Genomic DNA, 17,245 nt, shown 5'->3' with positions numbered 1-17,245 from the left:
CACACCCTTAACTCACATCTGTCTGTTCACTGTTCATGCAGCTCTGTGAGGAGATGGACACAGAGCACACACATCTTCTCTTATACATAGAAGTGAGATGGCTTTCTAAAGGTAGATCACTGGTCAGAGGTTTTGAGTTACGAGAGTTGCTCCAGAGATTTCTTTTAGAAAAAACAGTCACCACTGGTAGCATCACAAAACTTGCTTACTTGTAGGACATATTCAACCTGCTTAACCAACTCAATCTGTCACTTAGAGGAATGACAACTGTGTTCAAATTGGAAGATAAAGTCAAACTGGGATTATCGGGGTGATGAGTGAACTTTGGGATTTTTGGCACATTTCAAACATTAGCAGAGATGTTGAAATAGACTGAGCCAGGGCCTTCTTTCTCCCAGCTGGTACACGATCACCTATCTCAGCTTCAAGAATTACTTCCTGACCACAAAAGACCTGCAAACTGGGAAGGAATGGATCTACGACCCATTTGTGAATAAGCCAGGTGAATTGATTTTGTCTGTGCTAGAAGAGGATCAACTACTTGAGATCGCAAATGACAGTGGCCTTAAAAGTATGTTTGAGATAACTTCAAATCACCGTATGTTCTGGATTAAGATCAAGGCAAAATATCCTGAGATTGCCACAAAAGCACTGAAAAGCCTGCTTCCATATCCAGCATCCTACCTTTGTGAAATAGGTTTTTCTGCAGTGACAGCAACCAAAACGAGATTCGGAGTAGACTGGACATAAGCAACACACTTCGGGTGTCACTGTCTCCTATCACCCCCAGATGGGACTGTCTAGTTGTAAAAAAACAAGCTTAGGGCTCTCATTCATTCTGCATTATAGTGAGCTGTGTAATTATTTCATTATGTATTACAGTGCAATAACAGAAATAAAGTGCATGATAAATGTAATGTGCTTGAATCATCCAGAAAACATCCTCCCCACCCCTTTCCATGGAAAAATTGTCTTCCATGAAACTGGTGCCAAAAAGGTTGGGGACTGCTGCTGCAAATCACACAATTACATGACCTTGGAATTGTTAATATTTGGCAGTGAAAATGCCCCTCTTCACTTTTCACTTTTTTTGGCAGTGAAAATGCCCCCCTTTCACTTTTCACTTTTTTTTGGTCAAGGTTCTTACTCTGATGCTTATTTTTTTCTCCAGATGATCTTTAAAATAATTTTGTCAAGTTTTCAAAAAATTCTATTGAGATTTTGATTGGAACCATTTTAAAACTCCAAATGAATTTGAAAGGTTGGTATTATAACAGTGTTAAAATCATAGCTTCTTTTTCAGGCATGTCGTGTGATTTAAATTTTTTCACATTAGCTTTTATTATCCCTTAGTAAAGTCTGTCTTGCTCTTCAGGGATATCATCTTCTCGTTTCCTTTCCTTATTTTTTTATTTCTTGGGAAATAGAGAGTGAGAAAACTAGATTTGAATCCCTACTGTGACCTGCCCATAAGATGGTTTTACAATGTTTTTTTTTTTCTTTCTACTCTTAAGTAATATTTTCATAGCTATGCTGAAATGGGGTATAGTCTTTATTTTATTTGAGGGAACTGAAATGGGAGAAGACAGGAAAATAACTTAGTATGAACTGTGGTTGAGAGGAGGTTCAGGATTTTACCGAAGTTGGTACCGTAAGTGTTGAAAATCTGTTAAACTCTGTTCCTGGGCCATTTTCAGGGCCCTTGTCAGGGGTCTCTGTCCTTACAAATATATCTGAACAAAGCTTCTCCGGACTTTGTAGCTCTGACTGGCCTCTGAGATCTATTCCCTTCCCCATCTAGCCAGTTAGTAGCATCAGCAGTGGTTGAGGCAAGATATCTGTTTCATTGTTTTCTCTGGAGTAGTAACTCTTAGCACTTTAGAACTATAGCTTTGTCCAATTTCTGTCCCTTTCATCTGTTTCTTCTCAATGGCAAATCGATTCTTAGTAAACAACACTTTGAGTGTTTTACCTTCTTTCAGGTCAAAGTCCTTAACTCTGTAAAAATGTTTATGCAATAATAGAAAAAAATCGAGATATAAAATGTTTAGATAATGTGAATAATTGCTCGTCATGTACCAAACACCAGTTGGGTAGAATGGTAAAGGGGCCATAGTCCATCCTCAAGGAATTTATGTAGTTGGGAAGGCTGACAAGCAAACAATTTCAACTTAATAGGGAAAATTATAAGATTATATTTATGTATTCTAAGATATCTAAGTACATACATATGTATACAGAAAAGAATAAAAACAGAAATGCTTCATTTTATTTTTTTAAATTAATTATTTTTATGGTGACATTAGTTAACAAAATTGGATAAGTTTTAGCTGTACATTTTAACAGTAAGGCATATTTATATTTATATTGTGTATTCACCTCCCATAGTTAGATTTCTTTCTGTCACCACATAGTTGACCCCTTTTACCCTGTCTACCTCCCCCTCCTCCCTACCTTCTGGTAACCACGAGTCCATTGTCCACATCCATAGTGAAATGCTCCATTTTAACAGTCTTTAGCTGGCCTTTAAAACTTTTTGGTCTTTTCCAAGTTTACACTAATGATAATGTATAACTTGAACAATGGAAAAAAATTTAAAGTTAAACATATATGGGGCTCCCACTGGCCAAATGTGGGACAATTTGAGCATTAATATAGGTAATGGTAGGCACAGATTATAACACATCAAATACAATGACACCAATTTTTTTAAAGAGGAGAGGGTGAGAAGGACAAAGTCTTTACAGAAGAATACCAACTTGTAAATATAGAAGGAATAATAAACTGAAAAAATCCGTATTTATAACCACCATAATGATCACCAATAAATGATTCAGGCAAGAGTAATTGATGGATGCTAAAACCACTGGGCGAAAGATTGCTAGAACAAGATATTTCTGCAGTATCAAAGGATGGTTCTATAAATTGCTGATTGCAAAGATGAAAAGGAACTCTTATACTATAAAAATCAAGTGGACACTATTTTAACTAACAGACCAAACTTATCACATGCCTCCTGGTGTGGTACACTGAGAAGGACACACCATCATCTATACAGTACTTCTGCTACAATGGTTTGTATGATCCTAACTGCAAAAAACGATCTAACAAGTCCATATTGAGAAACATTCTGTGAAACAACTGACCTAGACTCTTGAAAAATATAAAAGTCATGAAATTTTGTTCTTTTTTAAATGGGAAACTGCTTTATCTTTACTTAGGTCTTAGGAAGAAAACTAATTTTGATCACATATTACCTTTTTAAAAAAATCTAGTTTTACATAGATTTTTTACAAATGGTGCTCGCTTTGGCAGCACATAAACTTAAATTAAAACCAAATGATGAAATAATTTCTTCTGTAAAAATTGGACAAATTTTATCAAAAATATGATATACAATGTAATTCAAATTATATAAAGACTTCCTGGGATTATAACATTCCAAATGTATGACAGTTACAACTCCATCCTAACAGATGAGAAAGTATTTGTTCTCATGTTTTTTTGGTTCAAAGAGAAGAACTGAATCAGTAAGGGAAAATTAAGTACATAATCTATTCAACACTAATTTAGATTGTTATTGTTAGTAGAAAAATTCATGTTGAATAGTACTACTACAACAAAGTATAATAAAATAATATTTTTAATGATCATATCACAGTATCAGATAAACTTTTCATAAGAGAAAAATATGGAGGAACAACAAAAAAAATGAAACAGCTACCACAAACAAAAAATACTGTCTCTCTCGCAACTGTATTTGAGGGAGTAAAAACATAATATCAGTGGTTTGATAATGCCAATATGAAAGGAAGTTGAGTATTGTGTTTTATTTCTTACTTTATACAACTCTTTCTCTTTACAAAAACAGTTATAGTCATGCCCATAAAAGTGTAACCCACAGTATCTGAAAGCAAACATTCTTTGTAATTATTTAAAAGTGACTTTAAAAAAGTACAACTCAAAAATTTGTGCTCTATGAGCAGTCTTGCACAGTGCCTTATAACAATAGGTTACTTTTAAAACAAAGACTAAGTGGGAGAAATGAACCACTGATTTAACAAACATCATTTTATAGTTGTTTTTTGCTTCTTTTTTTGTTTTGGGATCCTCTACTTCATCAGGTGCTCTGTAACTTGGAGTTTTTCAGCAGATTCTTTTTTCTCTGACTGTGAATTACTTTAAGAGTCATCTGGACTTTGAGGATCAAATGAATCATTATCATCATCATCACCATCATCTCCAAACACATCACTTACTCTGTCATGATCTTCTACCTCATTGAAGCTAGGTTTACAAGGTCATCGATATCTTCCTGATAATTACTATCTATACTTGCTGATATTGAGACTCCAGTTGTTTATTAATTTTTTTTTGTCTTCTTCCCCTAATCCTCTGCCTTCCAATTGCTAGATTCAAGGTCTAGGAGAAGCTGAATGTTTCACCTCTGTGTGGATGGAACTCCCTGGCAGAATTCATCATTTTGGGAACCCTGTCTAGAAATGCTGAACCCACTCTCCATTCTCTCCATTCTGCCATCAGTCACCAGACCACTTCAGAACGCTGCATGATAGATCTCAAAATGGGATTATAAGAGAGTAAAGAATTATGATAACTACATGCAATGCATAATCTTTAATTGGATTCTAGATTTTTAAAAAGCTCTAAAAGACATCCTTGGAAAAATTTGAGACATTTAAATGTGGAGTATATATTAACAAATACATTTCTTGAGTGTGAGAATTATATTGTGGTTATGTAGAAGAATATCCTTGTTTTTAGGACAACACAGGCCGAAATATATAGGGGTAAAGTTTCACAATGTCGGCAACTGACTTACAAAATTATAACAACAAATAATGTATACTTATACAATGATATTAGGAAAATGCAGTAAAATATTAACATTCAAGAGACGAAGAGTATTCTTATAACTTTTTTCTAGGTTTGAAAATTTACAAAATAAAATGATAGGAAAGTTAACTTCATCTAGGTGATGGTTACAGGGGTATAAACATACTTTAAACAAATCATTGAGTTGTACACTTAAAATTTGTGCTTTTTTTTGTATTTTACTGTATGTATATTATGCTTTAAAAATAAGTTAGAGAAAAAAACTTAAAGGCTGTCTTTTAGGTAAAGTAGGAATTCTTTGGCCTGGGATGGTCTTGGAGAAGCTCATTTTCCTGGTTCTTTGATTTACCTCCATGAAAGCCAAGGGCCTGATACACCGTGGGCTCTGGCTCAGTAGATACTTGTTGAATTATGAAGTTTAGCCACAAATTGCCCACTTTTATCTCACCTCCATCTCTTTCCTTCCCTGACCACCTTCTCACTCTAAAAGATCTTTGCTTTCAACTTTGGAGCACTTAAAATTCTTTCAGCAATTCTCTGGAAAGTTCTCTGAAAGCGATTATCTAAAATTTCTGAATTCTTATCTAAATCTATTGAGTTCCGACAACGAACCTGAGTCTGGTAAGAAACTGGGGCTCATGGAGATTACCCGAGGTCACACTCTTAGGATGTAGAGGGCCCCCGACTAGAATTTAAGGTTTACTCCGGGCCAGGTACTTTACCTATTTCGCCTATTTTGTTTTAACTGTCCCCAACAGTCGCACCACAAGCTAAATGTTCAAATTGTGCTTTTTGAGGACTGCATTAATTTCTTACAGAAAATACTGTGTTCTCCTACTAGACCTTTCCTAGACTGTGAACAACTCGGGAACAATGATTGGTACCAGGAGGCACTCACTAAAAAATGGTTTGTTGAAGGGCGTCAGTTAAGAAAGGAACACACAAAACAAGCCACTGAAGGGCGCTCTCTCGCTCAAGCGCCAACGCGATGCTTGGAGATAGATTTGCCTCTCCGCGACGCGGAGGCGCAGACAGAGAGACACCGCCCCCCCCCCCTAAGGCGCCTGCGCAAAGTCCGCTGGCACCGCCCCATCTTATGGCTGCGTCAGCTTCGGTTCAGGTAGGGGAAGGTGTGTTGGGGAGGGGCTTCTCCTGAGGGCGGGTCTGGAGGGGAAGTCTCAGGTTCTGGGTCTTTGGTGGAACCTCAACAAAGGTTGCGCTCATTTCTGATACAACCCGAAGCTGTTCCTGCAGCTGCTCCTTCCGGAGTGAGGGGCAGTTCTTGAGTCTGGGGACCAAGGCGCTGCCCGTGACCAGCCCATGCCTGCTCGTTTCTGTCACTTTTCAGTCCTATGTCTTCGCACCAATCAAGCGCCTGCGCTCGGGCTCCGATCCGTTCCAAGCCCGAAGCTGGTGTTCTGGGTAGCTTGAGGACACGGAGTTGGGCAGATTCCGAGAACCCGCAGCCTCTCTCCCTCCTCTCCCTTCTCGCCGCCGGGCCCCACGAAGTCTGGCTGAGCCACTCGGCGCCGGAAGCGGGGCCTCCAGGAGACTACGTGTGGTCTTCTGCTTGGCTTGCCTAGGCCTTCTGCTCCATTTGTTTTCCTAGCCGAGCGGAAAAGCCGAGTAACATGTTGCCCGGGCACTGAGAAGCAGGGCAGTTCGGCACTGACCCCTGAAGTATGTGGGTATGTCTTCCCGCTCACAGGTAGTGCAGTCACCCACCCTGCAGCCCGCAGCCAGCCAGATGGAAGCCCGCACTGATGTCACAGGGTAAAAGGAACCGAAGGCAACTGAGTGACCCTAGCACAACCCTGCCCTTAGTGGGGCTTTTGGTGTGACACTATGGGTCCTAAACTGGGAAGTTCCCCCTTTCTTACAATTTTGGAACTATCAGTAAAAATGTACACCCCAGTGGGTACAAAGCATTGAGAGTTACAGGGCTTGAGGTCAGCTTTACAAGACTTGGAAGTGGGGTTTTTGAGGATATGTGCAGAAACTAACCCAGCACTAGTGCAGTGCCTGGCAACCAGTAAACCCTCAATAAACCTTCCCTGAATGAATTAGAAGGTAGTGACTGAGAGAGCAGGGCTAGAGAGGCAGCTCTATTCATCCCACCCTTGCCTACCCTGGGCTCCTGCAGCCAAAGGAATTAGGTTTAGCCTTTAATCACAGCTGATTTCACAGGCAGGCAAGGAAGAATAAGGAAAGGCAGAAATCCTGGGACACAAGATGTTGGCCTGGCTCACAGACACTGCCTCCCTCTGGGACCCTCTCCAGCCCCCACAGCTCTGCCATCAATAATCTGTTTTCTTGTCGCCCTCAGGACACTGGGTTCCCTAGGAGCTGCCCCAGGCTTAATGATTGTCCAGAAGGTGGCTATAAAGGGAGCCTGAGAGGCTGGTGGAGGAGGGAGCAGAAAAAGCCTAACTCAGCAGATCTAGGCACTGAGAGAGCCACAAGCAGGAGCTGTGGTCAGAGGCTCCGTGTCCTGGCCAGTAGGGCCTGCTGGCTTCCACCATGGCGGCCCGAGGCTATGGCTATTATCGTATTGTGATCTTCTCGGCCATGTTCGGAGGCTACAGCTTGTATTACTTCAACCGCAAGACCTTCTCCTTTGTCATGCCGTCTTTGGTGGAGGAGATCCCCCTGGACAAGGATGACTTGGGTAAGCTGTGGAAGAGCAGGGTGGTGGGCCCAGGGGCATAGGACCAGCAGGATAAGATGGGTTTTTGTGGCAGTGTGGTGTGTACAGGCATGTCATGTGTGTGGAGTGTCTGCACAGCAGAGGCTAGGGTACAGTCTCCATGTGCCAGATGAAGAGTCTCTGTGATCCATGTACATGGTTGTGGGTGAAGGATTCTGGAGTATGATCCATGTATATCTGAGGAGGGTTGCTAATCCGATGTGTGTGTGTGTGCCTGTGACACACATGTAACCCCAGAGGCACTGTTTATGCTGAGTGTATTCTGAGTGGTTTCCACATCTATGTGGGTACATGCTAAGATCTCAGGGTGCATGCTGGCCCCTGACATTGCGAGTGCTGGGGACTGGGGAGTTGGCACAATGACTTCATATGGCCTAGCAGGAGGAATAAGATCCCTGACTCCAAATCTAAGCCCTTTGTCCCATGTTCAAAGGTGGGGCAACAGAACTGCCAGAGGCTCGGGGTTGGCATCCAGCGTGAGGGGGAAATCAGGCATATGTAAATCCCTGCCTCCTTCTTGCCCCCTGACAGCTGTGGCTGGAACTCTCCAAGAGGCTAAAAAGTCATGGGTCAACCTGGGGCTAATGCTGATGGTGAGGCAGGAGGAGTAGTAGGGCTCCATGAATGAGTATCTTTGGATTCCAGTACAGTCTCCTCCTATTCTTCATGAAAAGCTGTCTCACCCTGCTGGGCACCTCTACCTATCTGACCTCAGCTTCCTTCACCCCTTCTGTGGTTTTACCCTGGCCCCTAACCCCATCCCCCCTGGCCCCTAACAGGTGTCCTGTTCTTTGCTCCTCTCCCCTGCAGGGCTCATCACTAGCAGCCAGTCTGCAGCCTATGCCATCAGCAAGTTTGTGAGCGGAGTACTTTCTGACCAGATGAGTGCTCGCTGGCTCTTCTCTTCTGGGCTGCTCCTGGTTGGCCTGGTCAATGTAGTATTTTCCTGGAGCTCCACAGTGCCTGTCTTCGCTGCTCTCTGGTTCCTCAATGGCCTGGCACAGGGACTGGGCTGGCCTCCTTGTGGGAAGGTCCTGCGGAAGGTGAGTGTCTGCTCCCAAGAAGCCTTTTTAGAGTGGCCTAGACCAGCAGTCCCCAACCTTTTTGGCACCAGGGACTGGTGCTCCTATGAGAATCTAATGCCTGATGATCTGAGGTGGAGCTGAGGCGGGGATGCTAGTACTGGGGAGCGACTGCAAATAAAGATGAAGCTTCGCTGGGTCACCTACCACTCACCTCCTGCTGTGTGGCCTGTATCCTAACAGGCCATGGACCAGTACCTATCTGTGGCCTGGGGGTTGGGGACCCCTTGCCTAGAGGATACCTGAAGAGCATGTGAAACCACTGGCATCTCCACTCCCAACCCAGAGCAGGTTCCTCAGGAGTCCCAGTCCATCTCCTATTGCTTGTCAAGATATTTTAGGAGCCTGAACACAGTGGGATCAGGTGGCAAATGAGGGAAATGGCCTTGCCAAGAAGTGCCCTCTCCTTCATCCTTGTAATGTGAGATTCTGGGTCTGCCCCCACTTGATCTCCTCCTTCAACATGAACCATAGGCTGGGCACCTACTCTGTCTCCCTCTCCCCCACAGTGGTTTGAGCCATCTCAGTTTGGCACTTGGTGGGCCATCCTGTCAACTAGCATGAACCTGGCTGGAGGGCTGGGCCCTATTCTGGCAACCATCCTGGCCCAGAGCTATAGCTGGCGCAGCACGCTGGCCCTATCTGGGGCACTGTGTGTGGTTGTTTCCTTCCTCTGTCTCCTGTTCATCTACAATGAACCTGCTGACGTCGGACTCCGAAACCTGGACTCTACCCCCTCCAATGGCAAGAAGGGTAAGCACTCACACAAGCTGACCACTTGGCAGCTTTCATCATTCATCTGGCAGATTTTCATTGAGGACTGGCTGTATGCCTGGCCCTGTCCTAGCCAATGGATGTAGGTGGTGATGGAAAGTGGGTTGGGAGTAGATAAAACTCAATCCCAAGAGACAGTACCAGACAAGTGGCAGAGCCAACAAATTCTGTGAGTCATATTATATTCTGGGCCTTCCTTACAACAGAGCCAGACTTCCCTATCCTCAGCATCCTATGCCTAAGTGGCTTGTGTGCCTTCCTCCATCCACTCTGGTCCTCAGTATCTTTTTCATTTGTTGAGGCTTACAATGGAGGGGAAAGGGCAGAGCAGTGGCTGAGGGACTACTTTCCTGCTGATCTCTGACTGTGTAGGTGGACTCTGCTCCTGGGGCTGGTTAATGAGTGGTGGGGGCTCAGTGGGGGTAGGGCAGCAGAAGCAGAACCTGAGGCCTGGCCTCTTCCCACCCCAGGCTCCTTGAAGGAGGAGAGTACCTTACAGGAGCTGCTTCTGTCTCCCTACCTGTGGATACTCTCCACTGGCTACCTTGTGGTGTTTGGAGTAAAGACCTGCTGTACTGACTGGGGCCAGTTCTTCCTTATCCAGGAGAAAGGACAGTCAGCCCTCGTGGGTAAGAGGAGTGCTGGGACAGGGGTGGGCATAGGGAGCAGGAATCAATGTAGGGGATGGGACATTCAGGCCCATTTCCTTTTATCCTCTTTCTTCTTTCCCTAAGGGTGGGTACTACTCAGGCAGCTGCGACCAGTCACCCTTGGGGACTCTGTACCTCTCTGGGTTTAAGCCAATCTGGGACAACCCCAATGTGTAACACCCACCTTTTCTTTCCCTCTTCCTACCACAACTCTCACTTCAGGTAGCTCCTACATGAGTGCCCTGGAGGTTGGGGGCCTTGTAGGCAGCATTGCAGCTGGTTACCTGTCAGACCGGGCCATGGCAAAGGTGAGTGGGCAGAAGGAACAGGAAGGAGGAAGATCTCTTTAAATCCTCCCACCACAACTGGGACAGGCACCAGAGAGGTGGGAGCCCTGGGGCACAGGGAGGTTGACATATGCTGGTTTAAGCTGGGTGAAGCGGGAACGAGTCCAGGCTACTCTGCTAGGGATGTGGAGACAAAGCTTTTGGGGAAAGGGTTTTAACTGAACAGGTTGGGAAGGGACAGGGTACAGCTTGCCAGCACATGTCCTGAGCCTGCCTCAAGTGGAGGAAGGGATACGGTGGAGTTTGGCCTCAGAACATAATGAGCAGGTCCCAGGGCCTCCCAGAGCTACCTGGGCCAAGAACTGTGGTGGGATTGCCAAAGACCTGTCAGCAGATACCTGCTGTGTCAGAGTCCAGGTTTGGGGGTTCTCTGCTGCTCTTAGGGCTTGACATTGCTGAACTATCTCCACAGGCAGGGCTCTCCATCCACGGGAACCCTCGCCATGGCCTGTTGCTGTTCATGATGGCTGGCATGACAGTGTCCATGTATCTCTTACGGGTAACCGTGACCAATGACTCCCACAAGGTAAATATGGAGGGCCTGGCCCAGGACAGGCACAAGGATCAGAAAGCAAGGACCACTGACTCAATCTCCTCCCTGGCCCAGGACTTTCTCTGCTTCTCAGATTTCCCTTTTCAATTGTTTGTACCTCAGTTCCTCTCCTTTGTACTTTGGTGCCTCTTGACTCTGGGCCTGGTTTTCTTCTCTTCCCTATGCTCCTCTAGGATCCTGCTTTCTGGACTCCAGCTCTTCACCCTCTTGCTGAGCTCACAGGCTTTAAGGAACATGAGGTGCCTTATCTTTATCTCTTTCTCTCTTGGTTTCTCTTACCTTTGTCCTACCCATTTTGCCTTGGCCTTTGCCAGTTCAGCTTGCATACATTGAGATAGCATCTAACTAACTTGGAGGGATGGCTTCTGTATCTCCTTTACTTACCCACAACAGGCCCCTGGGTTGCCTCAGTTTGGCATTCCTCCAGCTCTGCACTGTCAATTGTATTGGGAAGTATGATGAGGGAGGTCATTATATCCTTACTACAACTATTTGTTCCTGGGGGCCAAACATTCCTCTCTTCTCTGACAGGTGTAAGTAGGTGGGCTTCCTCACTCTAAATGCTACCCTACACTGCCATTGCAGCTCTGGATCCTGGTGTTGGGAGCTGTGTTTGGTTTCTCCTCTTATGGTCCCATTGCCTTGTTCGGAGTTATAGCCAATGAGAGTGCCCCTCCCAACTTGTGTGGCACCTCCCATGCCATTGTTGGACTCATGGCCAATGGTAAGTGGTATCCTCTAGAGTCTGTACCTCATCCCCACATAAGAGAGTTAGAGGCTGGGGCAGGCTCTAACCTCACAAATGACTTGGGCTTCCCCCTCCTCTGCGGCAGTGGGCGGCTTTCTGGCTGGGTTGCCCTTCAGCACCATTGCCAAGCACTACAACTGGAACACAGCTTTCTGGGTGGCTGAAGTGATCTGCGCAGCCAGTACAGCTGCCTTCTTCCTCCTACGAAACATCCGCACCAAGATGGGCCGAGTGCCCAAGAAGGCTGAGTGAAGACAGTGCAGGCTCCAGAGCATCCTTTTACCTGTGGCCTTTTGCCTGCACAGGGTGGAGAGAAGAGGGAGGGGGCTGCTTTGGTTAGCGCTGAACCTCTGACTTCCCTTTTCTGCACCTTTTCTCTAGCCTAGGTGGCACCGGAAGTTATCAGTGCTAATGAGGTCCCAGCTCTCCATCCTATGCTCATATTTAAAAGACAACCTTTGTTTTTAAGACTCCATTAGCTCCTATTTCCTGCCTTTAAACAGGACACCCCAGCAGTCGGGGAATCTCCTATACCTTTCTGAATTCCAGGGCCCTGCCCCTCCCCAATCCCACCTCATCCTCACCTGAAGTGAGGCTCCTCCTACAGCTACAGGGCACCAAAGGCCACTGCCTTCTGTCCTAGGGCTTCTTAGCAGGGGGCAACTGCTACTGCCAATATCTCAGGCTCCAGGGGAAGGGATGAGGCCATCACTCTCACCATTACCCAGGGTACAATAGCAGGGTATGGGTGGGAGTGTAGTAAGACTTGTTATAAAAGATTAAAACTAGATTTGATACTCAATGCTGTCAGTGAATTATTTTTTTCAAGAGATAATATGAGGCAGAGATAACTTTCTTTGGAAAATACTTTTTTAGTGCCTGTTCTTTCCACCCCAAAAATGAGGGACTTCCATTTCCCTGGAATGAGAAAGCTGACATGGACTAATTTAAGTTCACATCTCTTCTGCCTTCAACTTAACACTGTATAATTCAATGATCATTTCAGAGATCAAGTTTTTGGGTGTCAGGAAGATTAAATAACTTTATGGAGGGAAGCAGTATAATCTTGGCTGAGTGTAGTTGGAACGCCTAGGTTCAAACTCAGGCTGTAACTAGCTTTGACTCTTGGGGCACAGAATTACCTTGCTAAATCTCTTACCTATAACAGAATGTGCACCCTAAGGTTTGGGGTGAGGATTAAATACAATAAAGCAGTAAAGCATGGCTATAAACACTTGATAAATGTTCCATCATCATTACCACCACCACCACCACCACCACCACCACCCTAGTAATGTAGGGAGGAGGCAAGAGAACATTAAATCAAGCTATATTAAGACTGCAATATGATGATCAACCCTAGAGCCAGACCACCAGAAAATTTGCAGAACAAAGGAAGATTTCTGCCGGGATTGCTAACAACCCTTTCCCCACACCAGGAAGAAAAATGTCTTCTAGTGGCGCCTACACAAAATAAAATCACATTCATTCCCTATGGCTAAAACATGGAGAACCTACTGATCAAAGGCTGGGAACTGCCAGCAGGCCTTTCCCACTATATACTCTTATCCTTTCTCACTCTTTGCCCATATCAGAGAAAAACCAAGTCTTAATAATTCGCAGAAACTAAAGAATGATACATAAACTGAATTCTCCTAACACTCAGGGTCCCTCTCAGTGTCTTTAATGTCTCACTGTCCCCAACTCTGTCTGTTCCTGTTTCTCTTAGGCTCTCACTCTCTGCTTCTGAGAGATGACCACACTCTGCCTATGGAGCATTACCCCTTCTCTAATAAAATTTCCTTTTGACTGATTTGGTAGGCATTTAAATTCTTTCTCAAGAACCCTTTTCTCTCTCCTTGCAGGGCCTGAGCTCAGCCCCCCACCCCACCCCAACTCGCCAACTTGGGGGAATTTACTGTCCTGCATCACTGGGAAGTCGGTAGCAATTCTGAAATCAGACCTAAGGCTCCTGGTTCAAAGTCCCATGTTTATTCATTTAATGAACATATTCATTTTGTTTTCTACTAGAGTATCTCATCTTCCTAATATTCCCTTTTCATTCCTATCTCCCCTCCTGGGCCTTTTCTCCAAAATCACCAATTAGGACAGCAAACACTGAGATCAAAGGAATGTTTATTACAACATTTATGGGCCTACCTCCTCCATAAATAAATCTGTACAGAGTTGGGAAGTAGGATCACGATAGATACAGTAGGGAAAACAGCATGGTATTAAGGCTCGGGGATCAGTATGTCATCAGGCTCAGCACCCTCCCATTTTTAAGGGCGCCAAAAAGGCTGCTGGGCTCTCCACTGGAGTGGAAAGAGCAGAACCTCTGCAGCAGAATCTCTCAGAATCTGATGGTGGTGGTGGTGGTGGGGTCCTCTGCAGGTTCAGCCTATGACCCAGGTCCAAAAGTTCCAGCTTTCTCTGCCACCTCCAGGGCTAACTTCAAGTTCTGGTCAAACAGCTCACACCTACACCAGGTCCAAGGGGCACAAATAAGGACAAAGTATGAGGCCTAAGAATTTAAATGCCCTGTCCCCACTTTGAGTACAGAGACAGAGCCAGTGCGGAGCCTGCTTGAAGAACATAAACCCCAAGTAAAGTCTTTGGTTTCTTAAAGTAATAGGCTAAACACTGTATGCCTACTGTAATTTTAAAAAAGTAAAAGAATACTCACTTTTGTTTTTATTTAAAAATGACCCTATTACACTTCAAAATGACTTTAGGGAAGAACACACAGAGAAGGGCACAGAGGCTTTGATATGGGGAGTGGGACAACCTACCTGATAGGCATTTCCAGGGAGTAGAATGGATTCTTGAGGGCAAAGTCTGAATAAATCTCATAAATCTTCCGGAGAAGAGAATCTATTCCAGCTTGCCTAGGGTCTGCCAGCACCACAAACTTGATCCCTGGAGAGGGGCCAGTAATGGTTATCAAAGGGTAGCATATACAGCAAATGTCATCCTGTGTTTGTCCAGCACTCTCGATTTTGCAAAGCACTTTCATAAGCCCATTATTATATCCTTACTGCCCCACAAAGCAGGAAAGGCAAGATTTTAAATCTATGGGTGAGACCAGAGAATTGAAGTGACTTTATCACGTCACCCAGCTGACTGAGGTCAGGCTTTGAGTTCTAGCTCTGTCACTGACTTCTAGTCTTAGGGTCCCTCAGCAGAAAGTGCCAAGCAGGGGACAAACTCAGGCAATTTTAAATTATCTGCATTAAAGGAGTGAAGCAATGACACTCATGATCCAAAGGTAATTTCTATTTGGCATTCAAACTTCATTTTGGAACAACACAACTTCCAAAATGTAGGCAACATGAGATAACATGAAGGCAAGTTTTACTTGAGCACTGGATAACCAAGGCTGAGCATGCTGGGTGGTGTGGAAAAAAGTCAGCGTCAGATTAAATATTGGCTTTGGATTCACAAAACAAATAAATAGATGTGTCTGTGTAACTGTCCCAGAAAAAGCTACCTCTCCCCACCAATGCTTACCAAAGCTGTCTTTGGCCAATCCCTTCCCCCAACCTGCCCCAATGCATCCCTTTGGCCTATCTGGAAATACAAACCTGTTAGTGTCTGGAAGCAGTGTAGTTTGAATGTGTCTGTCTCCAATATCTCGATGCCTGAGCTGCCCTGTTCAGGAGACAGCTGGGAGCCGATTGCGAATAACCTATTTGCAAAGGGGGCAAAGCTGGGAATGCATCCCACTGTCCTAACGGAGGAGTACCTCCTAACTTCCACTGAAGTAATGCTATCTGTTGAGTTCACATTACAGCGTAAGTCAGTCAGAGAGGCAGTATGAACTACCTAGCAGCAGTATCAAAAGTTCTTTCAAATTCACTTGAATTCTGCATAGATTTTACAGCAGGTCTTTGAATAACATCATTTTATTAAAACATTGATGAGGTACTGTAGGAACTTAAGTCTTGTTCATATCAATTAGCCTACAGTAAAATTGGTTTCCTGATAGAGTTGACATTTGAACATTGGTTTGAATTGCGCAGGTCCACTTAAACGACAACCCCCCGCCCCCGGCCCTCCATAAATATAGTCAGCCTTCAATATCCCCGGGTTTTGCATCCAAAGATTCAACCAACCCTGGATCGAAACACTATTTTTGACCTATGATTGGGAATTGGATGCAGAGGGCAGATTGTGCTACACCACTTTATATAAGGAACTAGAGCATCCACAGATTTTGGTATTTGCAGGAGTCCTGGAACCAATCCCTGGCAGATACCAAGGGGTGACTAGTTATTTTCAGAGAGTCAAAAGTTATGTGTGAGTCATGCCCCTAACCCCCTCCTTGTTCAAGTGACAACTGTGTTTCTTTTGCTTAAAGTTGTATAACCTATCCAAGAGGTTAAGTGAAAGCTTGGTGCACATCTATACTTTGCTATAAAACATATTACATAGAAAACTTTGGGTAAAATTAACACTGGGAATGTGCCACGGTTACTTACCCCACGGCTATGCATACCCATCTCACTCCGTAGTGGAAAGCAGGAAAAGATCTTAAAGATCATTTAGTTTAAATGCCTTACTATGAAGATGAAGACAGTAAGGCTCGGAGAAGAGCTGACTTAAGCAAGATCACACCACTGCCAGTATCACCTAAAACCTAAACATAATGAAGTTCTTTTTCATAATACAAAAACTGATGATTTAAAAGGCTGAGAAAAACACACACTATCACTCAGGAGACTGCTCATAGAACCACATTAACCCGGCCGGCCTAAGAACCGAATTCAGGCCAATAGGCACTAGGCAGCGTTGGGGGGACTTACGAGTGGAACATTGAGGCCAACATGAGTTTCTCATTGGAGGTGAGACGGGGCCGGCCGAACCGAATAGACACCGGGTAGTTTGTAGGGTTGCTTAGGTACTCCAGCACCTCTTTCCCATCAGCTGTGTACTTGCCGTTCACGTCCATGCCATTGATGGCGAGCACTGCGTGGCCCACTGCAAAGGTGAGGCAAGGGTCAAGGAAGCCCCATCCCTTAGATTCCAAGAATAAAGGACTCGGTTCCACCCCCTCGGCCTCCGCTACGAGACACCAGCTTACTTCCGCAGTACCGGACCCGCCCCCGAGCCCAGCGCACCCCGGATTCCGTCGCGCTGGCCGAATGCAACCAGTACACGCTCATCATGTAGCTTGAGGAGCAGATCAAGCGGGTAACTGAAAGTTTTCTCAGCCTCGGCCCGTGGCGCGTAGCTGTCCAATTGGTAAATCAGTCCGCCAGCTTTGTTCACCACGTATACGCTGAAAATCGCCATGGCTGCTGCCGCGACTCAGACACTGGAAGTTGGCCGGGCCCTGTCCCGGAACCAATCACGGAACCACCCTCCCCTGGCTCCTGCACCACCTCTCGCTTCAGACTCGGAACTCCGACACGCCGTCGCAGCGGCGCTTGCGCACTTGACGCAACGTTTGGGTGTAACGCTGGAAAACTAGTTGGTTGTTTTCCGTTTCTCTTTCCAGGTTCTTAATGCAGTGTGTGACTCCTTCACA

At 45.0% G+C, this 17,245-nt stretch overlaps 2 protein-coding genes across 4 annotated transcripts; one reads left to right on the top strand and one right to left on the bottom strand.

The window, feature by feature from the left end:
* Positions 1–5,888: 5,888 nt before the first annotated feature.
* On the top strand, positions 5,889–12,517 carry SLC37A4 (solute carrier family 37 member 4). Of its 3 annotated transcripts, XM_036220950.1 has the most exons (10): positions 6,042–6,542; positions 7,181–7,522; positions 8,372–8,604; positions 9,153–9,396; positions 9,888–10,046; positions 10,290–10,375; positions 10,827–10,940; positions 11,141–11,206; positions 11,553–11,691; positions 11,801–12,517. In XM_036220950.1, the coding sequence occupies exons 2-10, from the start codon at positions 7,375–7,377 to the stop codon at positions 11,965–11,967; spliced, it is 1,356 nt and encodes a 451-aa protein (XP_036076843.1). In that variant the 5' UTR covers positions 6,042–6,542; positions 7,181–7,374; the 3' UTR covers positions 11,968–12,517. The 3 variants fall into 3 exon arrangements, with proteins under 3 accessions (XP_015994816.1, XP_036076843.1, XP_015994817.1); XM_016139330.2 differs by lacking the exons at positions 6,042–6,542; positions 11,141–11,206 and adding an exon at positions 5,889–5,974; XM_016139331.2 differs by lacking the exons at positions 6,042–6,542; positions 11,141–11,206 and having other exon boundaries at positions 6,680–7,522.
* Positions 12,518–13,834: 1,317 nt separating this feature from the next.
* Positions 13,835–17,217, bottom strand: TRAPPC4 (trafficking protein particle complex 4). The gene is made up of 5 exons (XM_016139335.2): positions 16,836–17,217; positions 16,521–16,695; positions 15,300–15,403; positions 14,508–14,634; positions 13,835–14,195 (listed from the first exon to the last, which is right to left on the bottom strand). The coding sequence occupies exons 1-5, from the start codon at positions 17,008–17,010 to the stop codon at positions 14,117–14,119; spliced, it is 660 nt and encodes a 219-aa protein (XP_015994821.1). The 5' UTR covers positions 17,011–17,217; the 3' UTR covers positions 13,835–14,116.
* Positions 17,218–17,245: the final 28 nt, after the last annotated feature.

Source organism: Rousettus aegyptiacus, unplaced genomic scaffold, assembly GCF_014176215.1.
Source record: "Rousettus aegyptiacus isolate mRouAeg1 unplaced genomic scaffold, mRouAeg1.p scaffold_m13_p_5, whole genome shotgun sequence".
Classification (NCBI taxonomy): domain Eukaryota; kingdom Metazoa; phylum Chordata; class Mammalia; order Chiroptera; family Pteropodidae; genus Rousettus; species Rousettus aegyptiacus.
This window is presented reverse-complemented; position numbering and strand designations above follow the sequence as displayed.

Coding starts and splice junctions, on each gene's coding strand:
- SLC37A4 (XM_036220950.1), top strand. CDS start 7,375: ATGGCGGCCCGAGGCTATGGCTATTATCGTATTGTGATCTTCTCGGCC. Junction 10,047..10,289: donor AGGACAGTCAGCCCTCGTGG/GTAAGAGGAGTG, acceptor CTCTCACTTCAG/GTAGCTCCTACATGAGTGCC. Junction 10,941..11,140: donor TGACCAATGACTCCCACAAG/GTAAATATGGAG, acceptor ATGCTCCTCTAG/GATCCTGCTTTCTGGACTCC.
- TRAPPC4 (XM_016139335.2), bottom strand. CDS start 17,010: ATGGCGATTTTCAGCGTATACGTGGTGAACAAAGCTGGCGGACTGATT. Junction 16,696..16,835: donor CCAGCGCGACGGAATCCGGG/GTGCGCTGGGCT, acceptor TCACCTTTGCAG/TGGGCCACGCAGTGCTCGCC. Junction 14,196..14,507: donor TCCCTGGAAATGCCTATCAG/GTAGGTTGTCCC, acceptor GACCTGGTGTAG/GTGTGAGCTGTTTGACCAGA.